A 17,136-nucleotide genomic window follows, 5' to 3' on the forward strand; every position below is an offset into this window, starting at 1 on the left:
CAGTAATAAAGTGTGTTTAGTTTAAAATTTAAAGTGACAGTAACGGTTTTATTTTAAAACGTTTTTTGTGCTTTGTTATCAAGTTTATGCCTGTTTAACATGTCTGAACTACCAGATAGATTGTGTTCTGACTGTGGGGAAACCAAGGTTCCTTCTCATTTAACTATATGTATTTTATGTCATAAAAAAAAAAAAAATTTAGTAAAAATGATGCCCAAGATGATTCCTCAAGTGAGGGGAGTAAGCATGGTACTGCATCATCCCCTCCTTCGTCTACACCAGTCTTGCCCATACAGGAGGCCCCTAGTACATCTAGTGCGCCAATACTCCTTACTATGCAACATTTAACGGCTGTAATGGATAATTCTATCAAAAACATTTTAGCCAATATGCCCACTTATCAGCGAAAGCGCGACTGCTCTGTTTTAGAAAATTCTGTAGAGCATGAGAACGCTGATGATATGGTTTCTGAAGGGCCCCTACACCATCTGAGGGGGCCAGGGAGGTTTTGTCTGAGGGAGAAATTTCAGATTCAGGAAACATTTCTCAACAAGCTGAACCTGATGTGATTACTTTTAAATTTAAGTTGGAACATCTCCGCGCTCTGCTTAAGGAGGTGTTATCCAATTTGGATGATGGTGATTATCTGGTCATTCCAGAACCACTATGTAAAATGGAAAAGTTCTTAGAGGCCCCGGGGCCCCCCGAAGCTTTTCCTATATCCAAGCGGGTGGCGTACATTGTTAGTAAAGAATGGGACAGGCCCGGTATACCTTTAGTACCTCCCCCCATATTTATAAAATTGTTTTCCTATAGTCGACCCCAGAAAGGACTGATGGCAGACAGTCCCCAAGGTCGAGGGGGCGGTTTCTACTCTACACAAGCGCGCCACTATACCCATAGAAGATAGTTGTGCTTTCCAAGATCCTATGGATAAAAAATTAGAAGGTCTGCTAAAGATGTTTGTTCAGCAAGGTTCCCTTCTACAACCAATTGCATGCATTGTCCCTGTCACTGCAGCCGCGTGTTTCTAGTTTGATGAGCTAGGAAAGGCGATTATTAGTAATTCTTCTTCTTATGAGGAGATTATGGACAGAATTCGTGCTCTTAAATTGGCTAATTCTTTCACCCTAGACGCCACCTTGCAATTGGCTAGGTTAGCGGCGAAAAAATTCTGGGTTTGCTATTGTGGCGCAGAGCGCTTGGTTAAAATCTTGGGCAGCGGATGCGTCTTCCAAGAACAAATTGCTTGACATTCCTTTCAAGGGGAAAAACACTCTTTGGCCCTGACTTGAAAGAGATTATCTCTGATATCACTGGGGGCAAGGGCCACGCCCTTCCTCAGGATAGGTCTTTTCAAGACCAAAAATAAACCTAAGTTTCGTCCCTTTCGCAGAAACGGATCAGCCCCAAGGGCTACGTCCTCTAAGCAGGAAGGTAATACTTCTCAAGCCAATCCAGCCTGGAGACTTATAGCAAGGCTGGAACAAAGGAAAGCAGGCCAGGAAACCTGCCACTGCTACCAAGACAGCATGAAATGCGGGCCCCCGATCCGGGACCGGATCTGGTGGGGGGCAGACTCTCTCTCTTCGCTCAGGCTGGGGCAAGAGATGTTCTGGATCCTTGGGCGCTAGAAATAGTCTCCCAAGGTTATTCTCTGGAGTTCAAGGGGCTTCCTCCAAGGGGGAGGTTCCACAGGTCTCAGTTGTCTTCAGACCACATAAGAAGACAGGCATTCTTACATTGGGTAGAAGACCTGCTAAAAATGGGAGTGATTCATCCTGTTCCATTAGGAGAACAAGGGATGGGGTTCTACTCCGATCTGTTCATAGTTCCCAAAAAAGAGGGAACGTTCAGACCAATCTTAGATCTCAAGATCTTGAACAAGTTTCTCAAGGTTCCATCGTTCAAGATGGAAACCATTCGAACACTTCTTCCTTCCATCCAGGAAGGTCAATTCATGACCAAGGTGGATTTCAAGGATGCGTATCTACATATTCCTATCCACAAGGAACATCATCGGTTCCTAAGGTTTGCATTCCTGGACAAGCATTTCCAGTTCGTGGCGTTTTCTTTCGGATTAGCCACTGCTCCTAGGATTTTCTCATAGGTACTAGGGTCCCTTCTGGCGGTGCTAAGACCAAGGGGCATTGCTGTAGTACCTTACTTGGACGACATTCTGATTCGAGCGTCGTCCCTTCCTCAAGTAAAGGCTCACACGGACATTGTCCTGGCCTTTCTCAGATCTCACGGATGGAAAGTGAACGTGGAAAAGAGTTCTCTATCTCCGTCAACGAGGGTTCCCTTCTTGGGAACTATAATAGACTCCTTAGAACTGAGGATTTTTCTGATAGAAGCCAGAAAAACAAAACTTCTAGACTCTTGTCGGATACTTCATTCCGTTCCTCTTCCTTCCATAGCGCAGTGCATGGAAGTGATAGGTTTGATGGTAGCGGCAATGGACATAGTTCCTTTTGTGCGCATTCATCTAAGACCATTACAACTGTTCATGCTCAGTCAGTGGAATGGGGACTATTCAGACTTGTCTCCGAAGATACAAGTAAATCAGAGGACCAGAGACTCATTCCGTTGGTGGCTGTCCCTGGACAACCTGTCACAAGGGATGACCTTCCGCAGACCAGAGTGGGTCATTGTCACGACCGACGCCAGTCTGATGGGCTGGGGCGCGGTCTGGGGATCCCTGAAAGCTCAGGGTCTTTGGTCTCGGGTAGAATCTCTTCTACCGATAAATATTCTGGAACTGAGAGCGATATTCAATGCTCTCAAAGCTTGGCCTCAGCTAGCGAGGGCCAAGTTCATACATCAACCATCAGGGGGGAACAAGGAGTTCCCTAGCGATGGAAGAAGTGACCAAAATCATTCTATGGGCGGAGTCTCACTCCTGCCACCTGTCTGCTATCCACATCCCAGGAGTGGAAAATTGGGAAGCGGATTTTCTGAGTCGTCAGACATTGCATCCGGGGGAGTGGGAACTCCATCCGGAAATCTTTGCCCAAGTCACTCAACCGTGGGGCATTCCAGACATGGATCTGATGGCCTCTCGTCAGAACTTCAGAGTTCCTTACTACGGGTACAGATCCAGGGATCCCAAGGCGGCTCTAGTGGATGCACTAGTAGCACCTTGGACCTTCAAATTAGCTTATGTGTTCCCGCCGTTTCCTCTCATCCCCAGGCTGGTAGCCAGGATCAATCAGGAGAGGGCGTCGGTGATTTTGATAGCTCCTGCGTGGCCACGCAGGACTTGGTATGCAGATCTGGTGAATATGTCATCGGCTCCACCATGGAAGCTACCTTTGAGACGAGACCTTCTTGTTCTAGGTCCGTTCGACCCACTCCAGCTGACTGCTTGGAGATTGAACGCTTGATCTTATCAAAGCGAGGGTTCTCAGATTCTGTTATTAATACTCTTGTTCAGGCCTGAAAGCCTGTAACCAGAAAAATTACCACATAATTTGGTATATCTGTTGGTGTGAATCTGCAGGATTCCCTTGGGACAAGGTTAAGATTCCTAAGAGTCTATCCTTCCTTCGAGAAGGATTGGAAAAAGGATTATCTGCAAGTTCCTTGATGGGACAGATTTCTGCCTTGTCTGTGTTACTTCACAAAAAGCTGGCAGCTGTGCCAGATGTTCTAGCCTTTGTTCAGGCTCTGGTTAGAATCAAGCCTGTTTAAAAAATTTTGACTCCTCCTTGGAGTCTCAACCTAGTTCTTTCAGTTCTTCAGGGGGTTCCGTTTGAACCCTTACATTCCGTTGATATTAAGTTATTATCTTGGAAAGTTTTGTTTTTGGTTGCAATTTCTTCTGCTAGAAGAGTTTCAGAATTATCTGCTCTGCAGTGTTCTTCTCCTTATCTGGTGTTCCATGCAGATAAGGTGGTTTTGCGTACTAAACCTGGTTTTCTTCCAAAAGTTGTTTCTAACAAAAACATTAACCAGGAGATAGTTGTGCCTTCTTTGTGTCCTAATCCAGTTTCAAAGAAGGAACGTTTGTTGCGCAACTTGGATGTAGTTCGTGCTCTCAAATTTTACTTAGCAGCTACTAAGGATTTCAGACAAGCTTTGTCTTTGTTTGTTGTTTATTCTGGTAAACGGAGAGGTCAAAAAGCAACTTCTACCTCTCTCTCCTTCTGGATTAAAAGCATTATCCGATTGGCTTATGAGACTGCCGGACGGCAGCCTCCTGAAAGAATCACAGCTCACTCCACTAGGGCTGTGGCTTCCACATGGGCCTTCAAGAACGAGGCTTCTGTTGATCAGATATGTAAGGCAGCGACTTGGTCTTCACTGCACACTTTTTCTAAATTTTACAAATTTGATACTTTTGCTTCTTCTGAGGCTATTTTTGGGAGAAAGGTTTTGCAAGCCGTGGTGCCTTCCATTTAGGTGACCTGATTTGCTCCCTCCCTTCATCCGTGTCCTAAAGCTTTGGTATTGGTTCCCACAAGTAAGGATGACGCCGTGGACCGGACACACCTATGTTGGAGAAAACAGAATTTATGTTTACCTGATAAATTACTTTCTCCAACGGTGTGTCCGGTCCACGGCCCGCCCTGGTTTTTTTAATCAGGTCTGATAATTTATTTTCTTTAACTACAGTCACCACGGTAACATATGGTTTCTCCTATGCAAATATTCCTCCTTAACGTCGGTCGAATGACTGGGGTAGGCGGAGCCTAGGAGGGATCATGTGACCAGCTTTGCTGGGCTCTTTGCCATTTCCTGTTGGGGAAGAGAATATCCCACAAGTAAGGATGACGCCGTGGACCGGACACACCGTTGGAGAAAGTAATTTATCAGGTAAACATAAATTCTGTTTTTTATCTGTTGTTATTATTATTATTATTATCAGGTATTTGTAGAGATTCTGCAGCACTATAAACACAGGCGGTATACAAGATAACATTTACAGGAATCAAATGGGTAGAGGGCCCTGCCGAGAGTTGCACTGTTGTAGTCGGCTCTTATGAAGGTGAACTACAAACAGCTGGGCTCATAGGCTTACATGCTAAGCTTTGAGGCAAGAGGGAGTAGGGAAATAGGGCGGTAGTTGGATGGGGAGGTTGGATTGAGAGTTTTTTTGAGAATAGGTGCATATTTAAGAGATGAGGTAAATATACCAGTGCTAAGGGAGATGTTGAAGATGTGTGTGAGTATAGGGGTAAGGGTAGAAGAGAGGGAGGGGAGTAGCTGTAATGGGGTTCAAGGGGACAGGTTGTGTGGTGAGAGGACAGTATAAGGGCAGAAACTTCTTTCTCTGTAACAGGGGCAAAAGAGCTAAATTTATAGCTATATGGGTTTTTGATGATGTGGGACCAGTAGTATGTTGAGAACTTATTTAATTTCTGATGGAGTCGATTCTGTTGTTGAAGTAGTTTGCAAAATCTTGAGCTGAGAGAGAAGTTGTAGTAGGAGGTGGGGGTGGGCAGAGAAGAGTATTGAATGTGGAGAACAGGATTTTTGGGTTTGAAGAAAGAGTAGAGATAAGAGTAGAGAAGTAATGTTGCTTATATAGATTAAGGGCAGAAATGTAAGAGTTCAAGATGAACTTATAGTGAAGAAAGTCAGCTGAGATTTTCTCCAGTGTCGCTCAGCATTACGGGAACATCTGCGTAGGTACCGTGTCCGAGAAGTATGCCAGGGCTGAGGATGAGTGTATGATTTCCGAGCTATGGTAGGTGGGGCCAGATTGTCAATGACTGATGAAAGGGTGGAGTTATAGTGGCATATAGATTCATCAGGGCAGGAAAAGGAGGGGATAGAAGAGAGGAGAGGTTTGAGAGAGCTAGCGAGCTGTTGCTGATATAATGACAATGCTTCTGTGAAGTTTGGTGTGAGGGGTAGAAGGAGGGAGAATTGTAGGGAGGGAAGTGATGTTACAAGTGAGGAGATGATGGTCAGAAAGAGGAAAAGGGGAGTTTGTGAAGTTTGAGATATTGAATCGATAGCTGAAAATCAGATCAAGGGAGTAACCATCTTTGTGAGTGGGAGAGTCGGTCCATTGTGACAGGCCGAAAGAGGAAGTGAGTTGCAGAAGCTGTTTTGTAGAGGAGGCAGTGGGATTGTCAACACGGAATGAGGGCAGGAGTATCTGAGGAAAGTAAATAAGGTAGCCAGGTGGCAAAGTGATCTAGAAATAGAGTTAAGGAGCCGGGGGGGGAGCAGTATATGACTGCATCACGTATAGAGAGGGGAGAGAATAAGCAAATCATGTGGGTTTTCAATGAAGAAAATGTGAGGAAATCGGTTACTAGGCATGTGCATAATGATCATTCGTGATGATCCGAATGCAGCTGTCTTATTCCACATTCGGACACTCACAAATGATCGGAATGTGCACATGCCTGTTTCCTTTAGTTTCTTCACATCAATTCTAACATGAAGACCTGATATGCACAGTCTCCTCTTTGATGACAGTTGTTAATGTGGATCTATTGCTTGAACTTAGTGGATAATTTATTTAGTCTCTAATCTGTTAGCTATTTCTGAGGATGAGGATAATCTTATACTGTGCAGTAGAGGTAACTCGTGGGCTGCCTTTCTTGTGGCATTCCCTATGAAGTTTCATAATGTTGCTTACTTGTTTTTGTCACTACATTTAAAGAAACTTTACATTTTTATTTATTTTTTTAATTTTGGATTTATTGACCTTCATTAAAGTAAGGATATCCGGTTTCTATTTGCAAAAGTGTGTTGTCTTGCCATATTATAACTGCTTTAAATAGAAATGACGACCATCTACCCAACCTTGTCACAGCATAATTGATTAGCATTAGGTGTTAATGAGAATATAAATTTACCATACTGTGAAAAAGCTCCCAATCAAATAAAAACAATAAGGACATTCCATACATTGCACTCCATTTTTTATTTGTATACATATTGCACATGATCATCCACATTAATTATTTCAATACAAATTTCAGACTGCAAAAAGTTCCATACTGAAAAAAATACATAAACCTTTGCCCCTCGTTATGTTGTAAAACTTATATATCTAAATCAATGGAATTAAATCCACTCCCCTGATAAGTGTTGTAAAGCAATTTATAAATAGAGATCAGCTTCACAATTTAAATTTGTCTTCAAAACATATTTGAAGCATTTAGGTAAAAGCCTGTAGATAAAAAGATATTTAAGATTACAAGAGAGATAATTTCATTCATGTGTGTCCAAACTTTTGCCTTGTTGGGTATTCAAGATTCTTCACAGCAGTGATGCTACTACATTATATATGGTTATTGCTTGATAAGTTCAGCAGGTCAGAAAAGAGAAGATCAACATATTTAAGTAGATTTTCAATGGGTGTGTCACAACATACAGAATAGCAAGCACTCACTTGGATGTGCACAGCTAGGATAAAAGTGTAAAAGTTAATATTTTGTTACAGCATTTGGCCAAATGGTGATAAGCCCAGGAACCACTCCATGGTCTTTACTCACTGGGTCCAAACCTGACGCTAACCATGCAGTGTGTATAAGTGTATGCTGTGTAGTGTGTGTGTGTATCTGGATGTATAAGTTTAAGCTATGTAGTATGTGTGTATATCTGCATGTATAAGTGTAAGCTATGTATTGTGTGTAAGTGTATGCTGTGTATTGTGTGTGTATCTGCATGTATAAGTGTAAGCTATGTAGTGTTTGTGTATCTTCATGTACAAGTGTATGCTGTGTAGTGTGTGTGTGTATCTGGATGTATAAGTTTAAGCTATGTAGTGTGTGTGTGTGTGTATCTGCATGTATAAGGGTAAGCTATGTAGTGTGTGTGTATCTGCATGTTAAAGCGGAAACTATGTAATGTGTGTATGTATCTGCATGTAAAAGTCTATGCTATGTAGTGTGTGTGTGTGTGTGTGTATATCTGCATGTATAAGTGTAAGCTATGTAGTATGTGTGTATCTGCATGTATAAGTGTAAGCTATGTAGTGTGTGTATATCTGCATGTATAATTGTAAGCTATGTAGTGTGTGTGTGTGTATCTGCATGTATAATTGTAAGCTATGTAGTGTGTGTGTATCTGCATGTATAAGTGTATGATATGTAGTGTTCGTCTGTGTATCTGCATGTATAAGTGTATGCTATGTAGTGTGTGTGTGTCTACATGTATAAGTGTATATTATGTAGTGTCTGTGTATCTGCATGTATAAATGTATGCTATGTAGTGTGTGTATCTGCATGTATAAGTGTATATTATGTAGTGTCTGTGTATCTGCATGTATAAGTGTATGCTGTGTAGTGTGTGTGTATCTGCATGTATAAATGTATGCTATGTAGTGTCTGTATCTGCATGTATAAGTGTATGCTATGTAGTGTGTGTGTGTATCTGCCTGTATAAGTGTTTGCTATGTTGTGTGTGTGTATCTGCATGTATAAATGTATGCTATGTAGTGTGTGTATCTACATGTATAAGTGTAAGCTATGTAGTGTGTGTGTATCTGCCTGTAGAAGTGTAAGCTATGTAGTGTGTGTGTGTGTGTGTATCTGCATGTATAAATGTATGCTATGTAGTGTGTGTATCTGCATGTGTAAGTGTATGTAGTGTGTGTTTCTGTGTATTTGAGTGTGTTCATGTATATGTGTAGCTTGTGTTACTGTGCATTTTTGCTGACTTTAAAGGCCAGAATGTAGAATATTAATGGGGAATGCAGAGAGCAGTTTTTAAAGAATCTATTATTAAATGTCCATTTAAGATAAAAAATATTTAGCACTGTCTCTGCAAAGGCTAAGAAAATACAGAGCTATACCAGCGGTTTGAGCTTGTGTTTGATTTCCTGCCTAAGAGTATTAAAATTGTTTAATATTTTATTTATATTATTTTGGTATTTTGATTTTTTTAAGCGACATCCCTGCTCCTTCCCACCACATATCACACTTTTGCCATGGGGGGTACTGTCCCACTTTTGAATCTTGAAATGTTGGGAGGTATGCTGTAGGTATGTGCATTCATCATTCGTTTGTTTCAACGAATGACAAATCTGGCCACAGGTATCAGCATTTGGCTCTTTTCATAGGTGGATTTATTTCTTTTAAAGTGCAACAGACAAAAATCTGGATCTCAGAGGTCTCATTCAAGACTGGACCCGCACCTTTAGGGGCCACATCTAGCGCTGCAATCAGTACTTGTTTCACCACAGGGGGCCTGGTGGGACCAAGGCTCCACTTGCATCATGCCCATGTGTGTGCATCCCCTGAAATACAGGGCTCACAGTGGCCAAGATTTGGAGTTTGGCGGTAGCCGTGAAAACCAGCGTTAGAGGCTCCTAACGCTGGTTTTAGGCTACCTCCGGTATTTGGAGTCACTCAAAAAAGGGTCTAACGCTCACTTTTCAGCCGCAACTTTTCCATACCGCAGATCCCCTTACGTAAATTGCGTATCCTATCTTTTCAATGGGATTTTTCTAACTCCGGTATTTAGAGTCGTGTCTGAAGTGAGCGTTAGAAATCTAACGACAAAACTCCAGCCACAGAAAAAAGTCAGTAGTTAAGAGCTTTCTGGGCTAACGCCGGTTCATAAAGCTCTTAACTACTGTGCTCTAAAGTACACTAACACCCATAAACTACCTATGTACCCCTAAACCGAGGTCCCCCCACATCGCCGCAACTCGATTAAATTTTTTTAACCCCTGCCGACCGCCACCTACGTTATCCTTATGTACCCCTAATCTGCTGCCCCTAACACCGCTGACCCCTATATTATATTTATTAACCCCTAATCTGCCCCCCACAACGTCGCCGCCAGCTACCTACAATAATTAACCCCTAATATGCCGTCCGCACGCCGCCGCCAGCTACATTATCCCTATGTACCCCTAATCTGCTGCCCTAACATCGCCGACCCCTATATTATATTTATTAACCCCTAACCTGCCCCCCACAACGTCGCCTCCACCTACCTACAATAATTAACCCCTAATCTGCCGACTGCAAAGAGCCGCCAGCTACATTATAGCTATGTACCCCTAATCTGCTTCCCCTAACACCGCCGACCCCTATATTATATTTATTAACCCCTAACCTGCCCTCCCTAACATCGCCGACACCTAACTTCAATTATTAACCCCTAATCTGCCGACCGATCCGTCCTGGCTTTATTTAATAAGAGTTAATTAATTTCGTTAGATGTAAATTATATTTAACTTAGGGGGGTGTTAGTGTTAGGGTTAGACTTAGCTTTAGGGGTTAATACATTTATTAGAATAGCGGTGAGCTCCAGTCGGCAGATTAGGGGTTAATAATTGAAGTTAGGTGTCGGCGATGTTAGGGAGGGCAGATTAGGGGTTAATACTATTTATTATAGGGTTAGTGAGGCGGATTAGGGGTTAATAACTTTATTATAGTAGCGCTCAGATCCGGTCGGCAGATTAGGGGTTAATAAGTGTAGGCAGGTGGAGGCGACGTTGTGGGGGGCAGATTAGGGGTTAATAAATATAATATAGGGGTTAGGGCAGCAGATTAAGGGTACATAGGGATAATGTAAGTAGCGGCGGTTTACGGAGCGGCAGATTAGGGGTTAATAATAATATGCAGGGGTCAGCGATAGCGGGGGCGGCAGATTAGGGGTTAATAAGTGTAAGGTTAGGGGTGTTTAGACTCGGGGTACATGTTAGTGTGTTAGGTGCAGACGTAGGAAGTGTTTCCGCATAGCAAACAATGGGGCTGCGTTAGGAGCTGAACGCGGCTTTTTTGCAGGTGTAAGGTTTTTTTTCAGCTCAAACAGCCCCATTGTTTCCTATGGGGGAATCGTGCACGAGCACGTTTTTGAGGCTGGCCGCGTCCGTAAGCAACTCTGGTATCGAGAGTTGAAGCTGCGTTAAATATGCTCTACGCTCCTTTTTTGGAGCCTAACGCAGCCTTTATGTGGACTCTCAATACCAGAGTTATTTTTATGGTGCGGCCAGAAAAAAGCCGGCGTTAGCTACGCGGGTCCTTACCGACAAAACTCCAAATCTAGCCGAGTGTAAGGTATGAGTATGGATTTGCCTTTATAAATATTGTAGCAGGGATTCCTAGATGACTATCACTTTGTGGCCATACAGAAATACCTGCCAACATATTTGTACAGGAAGGCTATGCAAGTCTGGCACATACTAACCAAGAAAGATGGACAACCTACACCAACTCCTTTTGCTTATATGTGGCTGAAGGCTCAGATTCTACTAATTTCAAACAGACAGAAAGGGCATTATCTAAAAGGGGGACCAATTGCAGCCTTTTGCTCTGGGGCCCAGAAAGGTTTAGTTATGCCCCTGTATGTATTCAGTTCCTTATGACTACATTATCCTTACTTGAAACTTGATTCCTATTTCAGTGTCATTTCCAGTATATTTTTATGTTTTATAGCTGCACTGCAACCTTAATAGAACATGCTAAAGTTCTCCACAGTGACGTTGAGATGTTATGTAAATTCTTAAAAATACATTGACTGCTGTAGGAATAGAGTATGTTGCTCTAGTTAATGTTTATAGGCAAATAACACATGACCTTGTACAATGGTCCTATGGCAGGACGAACACCTGCTCCATAGAGTTCTCTTTTAAGAGAGGTATTCAATAAACTACAGGGTGGCTCATCAGCTGGGAAAAACCAATAAACTTTACAGCACTATTGCTGCTCACTGTTCCTCTAGAGGAAGGGTGACAAAGGAAGAATATGCTCATTATGGCAATTTTATTCTTCTACATCTGGTATGTAAAATGTTCAAAGAAAAATAAAAAAGTTGTGGATAGTAATTTAGCAAATTAAAATGTACAATAAAGTATATTAAACATATTTATATTAAACAGACGTAATATACACATTGTTTATTATTTTTTTTTCCTTTCAGTTTTTCCATATTGTATTGTCAGCCCTCCGATGGCTATAGATCTGGCCTTTGGTGTCCTGTGTGAGTTGATTCAGCAATGGGGTGAAGTTCCAGCTGGCGTTCTGGTCCTTATGGAGTGGCTGTTGGGAGAGGATGACCTCAGTGATCTAGAGACTGTGAAATTGGTAATGATCATTCTGAATAGTAAATGACTTGGTCTAAACACGAGGCATTTATTGTTACCGACATTGTGGCATTCCTTATAGTTTTACAAATATGTAACACAGAAAACAATGCATATTGGGTGCAATAAGGTTTTGTTTTAAAGAGATAGTAAACACCAAAAATGTTATTGTTTAAAAAGATAGATAATTCCTTTATTTGCAATTTCCAAGTTTTGCATATTGATCACTGTTATAGAAATATATTTTTACCTCTGTAATTATTTTGTATATAAGCTTCTGCTGACTGCCTCCTTATCTCAGGACTTTTGACAGACTTATATTTCATGCAATTAGTGCTAACTCTTAAATAACTCCACATGCGTAAGCACAATGTTATTTATATAAAACACATGAACTTCTAGCTGTGAAAAGCTGTCAAATGCAATTTGAAATCTATACTAGCTATGGTCTGCTGAGGGCTTCACTGGTCGTATGTAATGACTGGTGCTCCTCTAAAACGTAGTAATCTTTATATTACAACTACATGCTCATATGCTTCTGGGCTTTATAAAGGGGCATGGAAGTTAAAATTAAACTGTATTGATTTAGTCCTTGTGTACAATTAAAAAAAAGTCTTACATTATAATTATATTATCAGTTTCACTTTATTTCTCTTTATATATCCTTTGTTGGAACCTTGCTTCTTTCTATGGAGCAAACTGAGGCTGGCTAAGGCGTGCAGAGAACTATATATGTAAATGTTGTTGCCTATCTAGATATGCCTTCATGGCTTAGGAGTGTATGCATATTTTAAGTACTATAAGGCGTATAAGTATAAATGTGTGCAGTATTGTCTGTAACAATGTTCTTCATATATTACTCATATGCCTACCTAGGTATCATGGAAAGGGACTCATTTTTAACAAACAATACCAAAAAAATAGATACATTTTATAGTTGAATTAAATTGAATTATTTTTTTTAATCATGAACGTTTTATTATAACTTCCATATCCTTTTAATTCAGTTGTCTAAGATGATAAATCCTGAATTGCTTAAATCCATTCACATCCACTGCAAACCTCACAGCTAGCTCAAGTGATACCAAGCAAGGGCATGCATTATTAGCACACAAAACATATATAGCTAATGTCATCTGCAGATATAGATTCCCCATTATAAATACAGAGCAAACATCTGATTCAGTAGAGAAATAAATAGAGTTCTTCATTTCTGCAAGAGGTATTTCATGGGTTTAGGAAAAGATACAGAAATCAGCCGCGATTACTTGTGCAATATTCAGATATTCCATAGTCCCTCACAAATGAGCTACAATTAGTGGCAACAAAAGAGTGTCTTTTCCCAATTATTAATTAATAATTAGTGTATTAATGAAATTATTACCATTTATCCATGGATTCTTATTATTTATTAAATTCCATAAATTCAGCCATACCCGCACACATACTTCTTAAAGGGACAGTCTACACCAGAATTTTTATTGTTTAAAAAGATAATCACTTTATTATCCATTCCCCAGTTTTGCATAACTAACACAGTTATATTAATACACTTTTTTACCTCTGTGATTAGCCTAAAATCTAAGCCTCTGCAGACTGCCCCCTTATCTCAGTGCTTTTGACAGACACGCAGTTTAGCCAATCAGTGCAGACTCCTAAATAACCTCACAGGAGTGAGCACAATGTTATCTATATGACACACATGAACTTTTTTCTAATTGTGAAAAACTTTCAAAATGCTCTGAGCTAAGAGGCGGTTTTTAACGGTTTAGAAATCAGTTTGAGCCTAGCTAGGTTTAGATTTTAAAAAATAGCACCAAGGGAACAAAGCAAATTTGATGCTAAAATTAAATTGGAAAGTTGTTTAAAATGGCATGCCCTATCTGAATCATAAAAGTTTAATTTTGACTTTACTGTCCCTTTAAAAACACTTAAAAGGACAGTCAACTCAAAAAATGTTATTGTTTAAAAAGATAGATAATCCCTTTATTACCCATTCTCCAGTTTTGCATAACCAACACAGTTATATTAATATACTTTTTACCTCTGTGATTACCTTGTATCTAAGCCTCGTTTGACAGCCCCCTGTTCACATGGCTATTTATTTATTATCTATTGACTTGCATTTTAGCCAATTAGTGCTGTGTTGTGCAGAACCCACGGTCGTGAGCACAATGTTATCTATATGGCCCACATGAACTAGCAGTCTCCTTGTGTGAAAAGCAAATAAAAAAGCATGTGATTAAGAGGCTGTCTATAGTGCATTAGAAACAGGCAGAAATGTAGATGTTTAAATGTTATAAAGTATATTAATATAACAATGTTGGTTGTGCAAAGCTGGGGAATGGGTAGAAAATGTGCTAACTTTTTAAATAACAATTTTAGTGTTGACTGTCCCTTTAAGCTCAGCAGTTATATTATGAAAAGACAATTATAATTATTACCATATAAATAAGGGACAGCGATAAGCAAGGTGTCCGTGACTAGCCCTTGCAGTGTCCGCCACAACCTTAGTATATCTTTTCTTTCTGATTAAATAATAGGAATAAAAAAAAAAATATGTAGTGTGAATAAAGTTAGTGGCTTGTCAAGAGACTGCTGATGATATAAGGTGATGTTATGGAATAAATAAAGCCTGAGTGAAATACTGGATGTGTATCTGCATCTATATAATAACACCCAGCTCTATACAAAGACACAGTAGTGACACTGGCACATAGGTATAGCCAGAGGAGGGCTGATTATAGGATCAGTGGTATCTGCATCTATATAATAACACCCAGCTCTATACAAAGACACAGTAGTGACACTGGCACATAGGTATAGCCAGAGGAGGGCTGATTATAGGGTCAGTGGTATCTGCATCAGTATAATAACACTAAGCACTATATAATGACACAGTAGTGACACTGGCACATAGGTATAGCCAGAGGAGGGCTGGTTATGGGATCAGTGGTATCTGCATCAGTATAATAACTCCCAGCGCTATATAATGACACAGTAGTGACACTGGCTCATGGGTATAGCCAGAGGAGGGCTGGTTATAGGATCAGTGGTATCTGCATCAGTATAATAACACCCAGCACTATATAATGACACAGTAGTGACACTGGCTCATGGGTATAGCCAGAGGAGGGCTGATTATAGGATCAGTGGTATCTGCATCAGTATCATAAGACCAAGCACTATAAAATAATGTTTTTAATTTCAAATGTACCTTGGTGTCCTTCACTAAGGTCTGTACTTTGGAAAATGTCCGCCACAGCCTTTGTCTGTGCCTATCCCTGATTTGGGGGATAAGGCAAATAATCGTCAATATTAAATAAAGCCCGGGGTGCTGAAATGTCGGGCCCTATACGGCTAAGATCTTTCTATAGCGGTAGCTTTTTCTTTTACAAGATATGACGAGTCCACGGATTTCATCCTTACTTATGGGATTACGCCTCCTGATCAGCAGGAAGTGGCAAAGAGCACCACAGCAGAGCTGTATATATAGCTCCTCCCTTCCCTCCCACTCCAGTCATTCTCTTTGCCTGTGTTAGTGATAGGAAGAGGTAAAGTGAGGTGTTAGTTCAGATTCTTCAATCAAGAAGTTTTTTATTTTAAAATGGTGCCAGTTAGTACTATTTCTCTTGTTAAGTGTATCCAGTCCACGGATCATCCATTACTTATGGGATACTAACTCCTCCCCAACAGGAAGTGCAAGAGGATTCACCCAGCAGAGCTGCTATATAGCTCCTCCCCTAACTGCCATTACCAGTCATTCTCTTGCACCCAACGAATAGATAGGATGTGTGAGAGGACTGTGGTGATTATACTTAGTTTCATACCTTCAATCAAAAGTTTGTTATTTTATAATAGCACCGGAGTGTGTTATTCCTTCTCTGGTAGAATTTGAAGAAGAATCTACCTGAGTTTTTCTATGATTTTAGCCGGAGTAGTTAAGATCATATTGCTGTTTCTCGGCCATCTGAGGAGAGGTAAACTTCAGATCAGGGGACAGCGGGCAGATTAATCTGCAAAGAGGTATGTAGCAGCTTATTATTTTCTGACAATGGAATTGATGAGAAAATTCTGCCATACCGATATAATGTAAACTCAGCCTTAAATGCAGTAGCAGCAACTGGTATCAGGCTGTCATGTATGTATATTTTACACTTCAGTATTCTGGGGAATGGCACTTCACTGGAATTATACTGTATGCATAAAACTTTAGCCTAATTTGCAGGGACTAGCAACAGGCTTTTTAATAACACTCAATTTATTAATGTTAAACGTTTTTTGCTGGCATGTAAAATCGTTTAATTTTCTGAGGTACTGGGTGAAAAAATGTTTTGGGCACTATTTTTTTCCACTTGGCAGTCGTTTTATTTAATTTATGACAGTTTACTGATCTCTCTCACTGTTATTCACTCACAGCAGAGCTGTGAGATTGTAGTTGACTGTGATAAAAAAACGTTTATTTCTGTATTTTTTTTTTTTTTTCTGCTATCAGGGTTAGTTATCCTTTGCTAATGGGAGCAATCCTTTGCTAAAATTGTGTTTTTTTACAAAGATTTGATGCTATAACTTTTCAGTTTATTAATTTTCAACTGTCATAACTTTTTCTGTGCTTCTTATAGGCACAGTACGTTTTCATATTATAGTAAATTACTTGAAAAGTATTTCCAAGTTGCTAGTTTATTTGCTAGTGTGTTAAACATGTCTGATTCAGAGGAAGATATCTGTGCTATATGTGCTAAAGCCAAAGTGGAGCCCAATAGAAATTTATGTACTAACTGTATTGATGCTACTTTAAATAAAAGTCAATCTGTACAAATTGAACATATTTCACCAAACAACGAGGGGAGAGTTATGCCGACTAACTCGCCTCACGTGTCAGTACCTGCATCTCCCGCTCGGGAGGTGCGTGATATTGTAGCGCCGAGTACATCTGGGCGGCCATTACAAATCACATTACAGGATATGGCTACTGTTATGACTGAAGTTTTGGCTAAATTACCAGAACTAAGAGGTAAGCGTGATCACTCTGGGGTGAGAACAGAGTGCGCTGATAATATTAGGGCCATGTCAGACACTGCGTCACAATTTGCAGAACATGAGGACGGAGAGCTTCATTCTGCGGGTGACGG

General features: G+C 40.6%; 1 protein-coding gene across 1 annotated transcript in view; it reads left to right on the forward strand.

The window, feature by feature from the left end:
- THADA (THADA armadillo repeat containing) overlaps nucleotides 1-17,136 on the forward strand; it is a 1,857,831-nt gene that overhangs the window by 1,829,557 nt on the left and 11,138 nt on the right. The window contains exon 37 of the mRNA XM_053712286.1: nucleotides 11,842-12,005. Within this exon, the coding sequence (XP_053568261.1) occupies nucleotides 11,842-12,005 (164 nt within the window). The remainder of the gene's footprint in view (nucleotides 1-11,841; nucleotides 12,006-17,136) is intronic.

Source organism: Bombina bombina, chromosome 4 (assembly GCF_027579735.1).
Source record: "Bombina bombina isolate aBomBom1 chromosome 4, aBomBom1.pri, whole genome shotgun sequence".
Taxonomy (NCBI): Eukaryota; Metazoa; Chordata; class Amphibia; order Anura; family Bombinatoridae; genus Bombina; species Bombina bombina.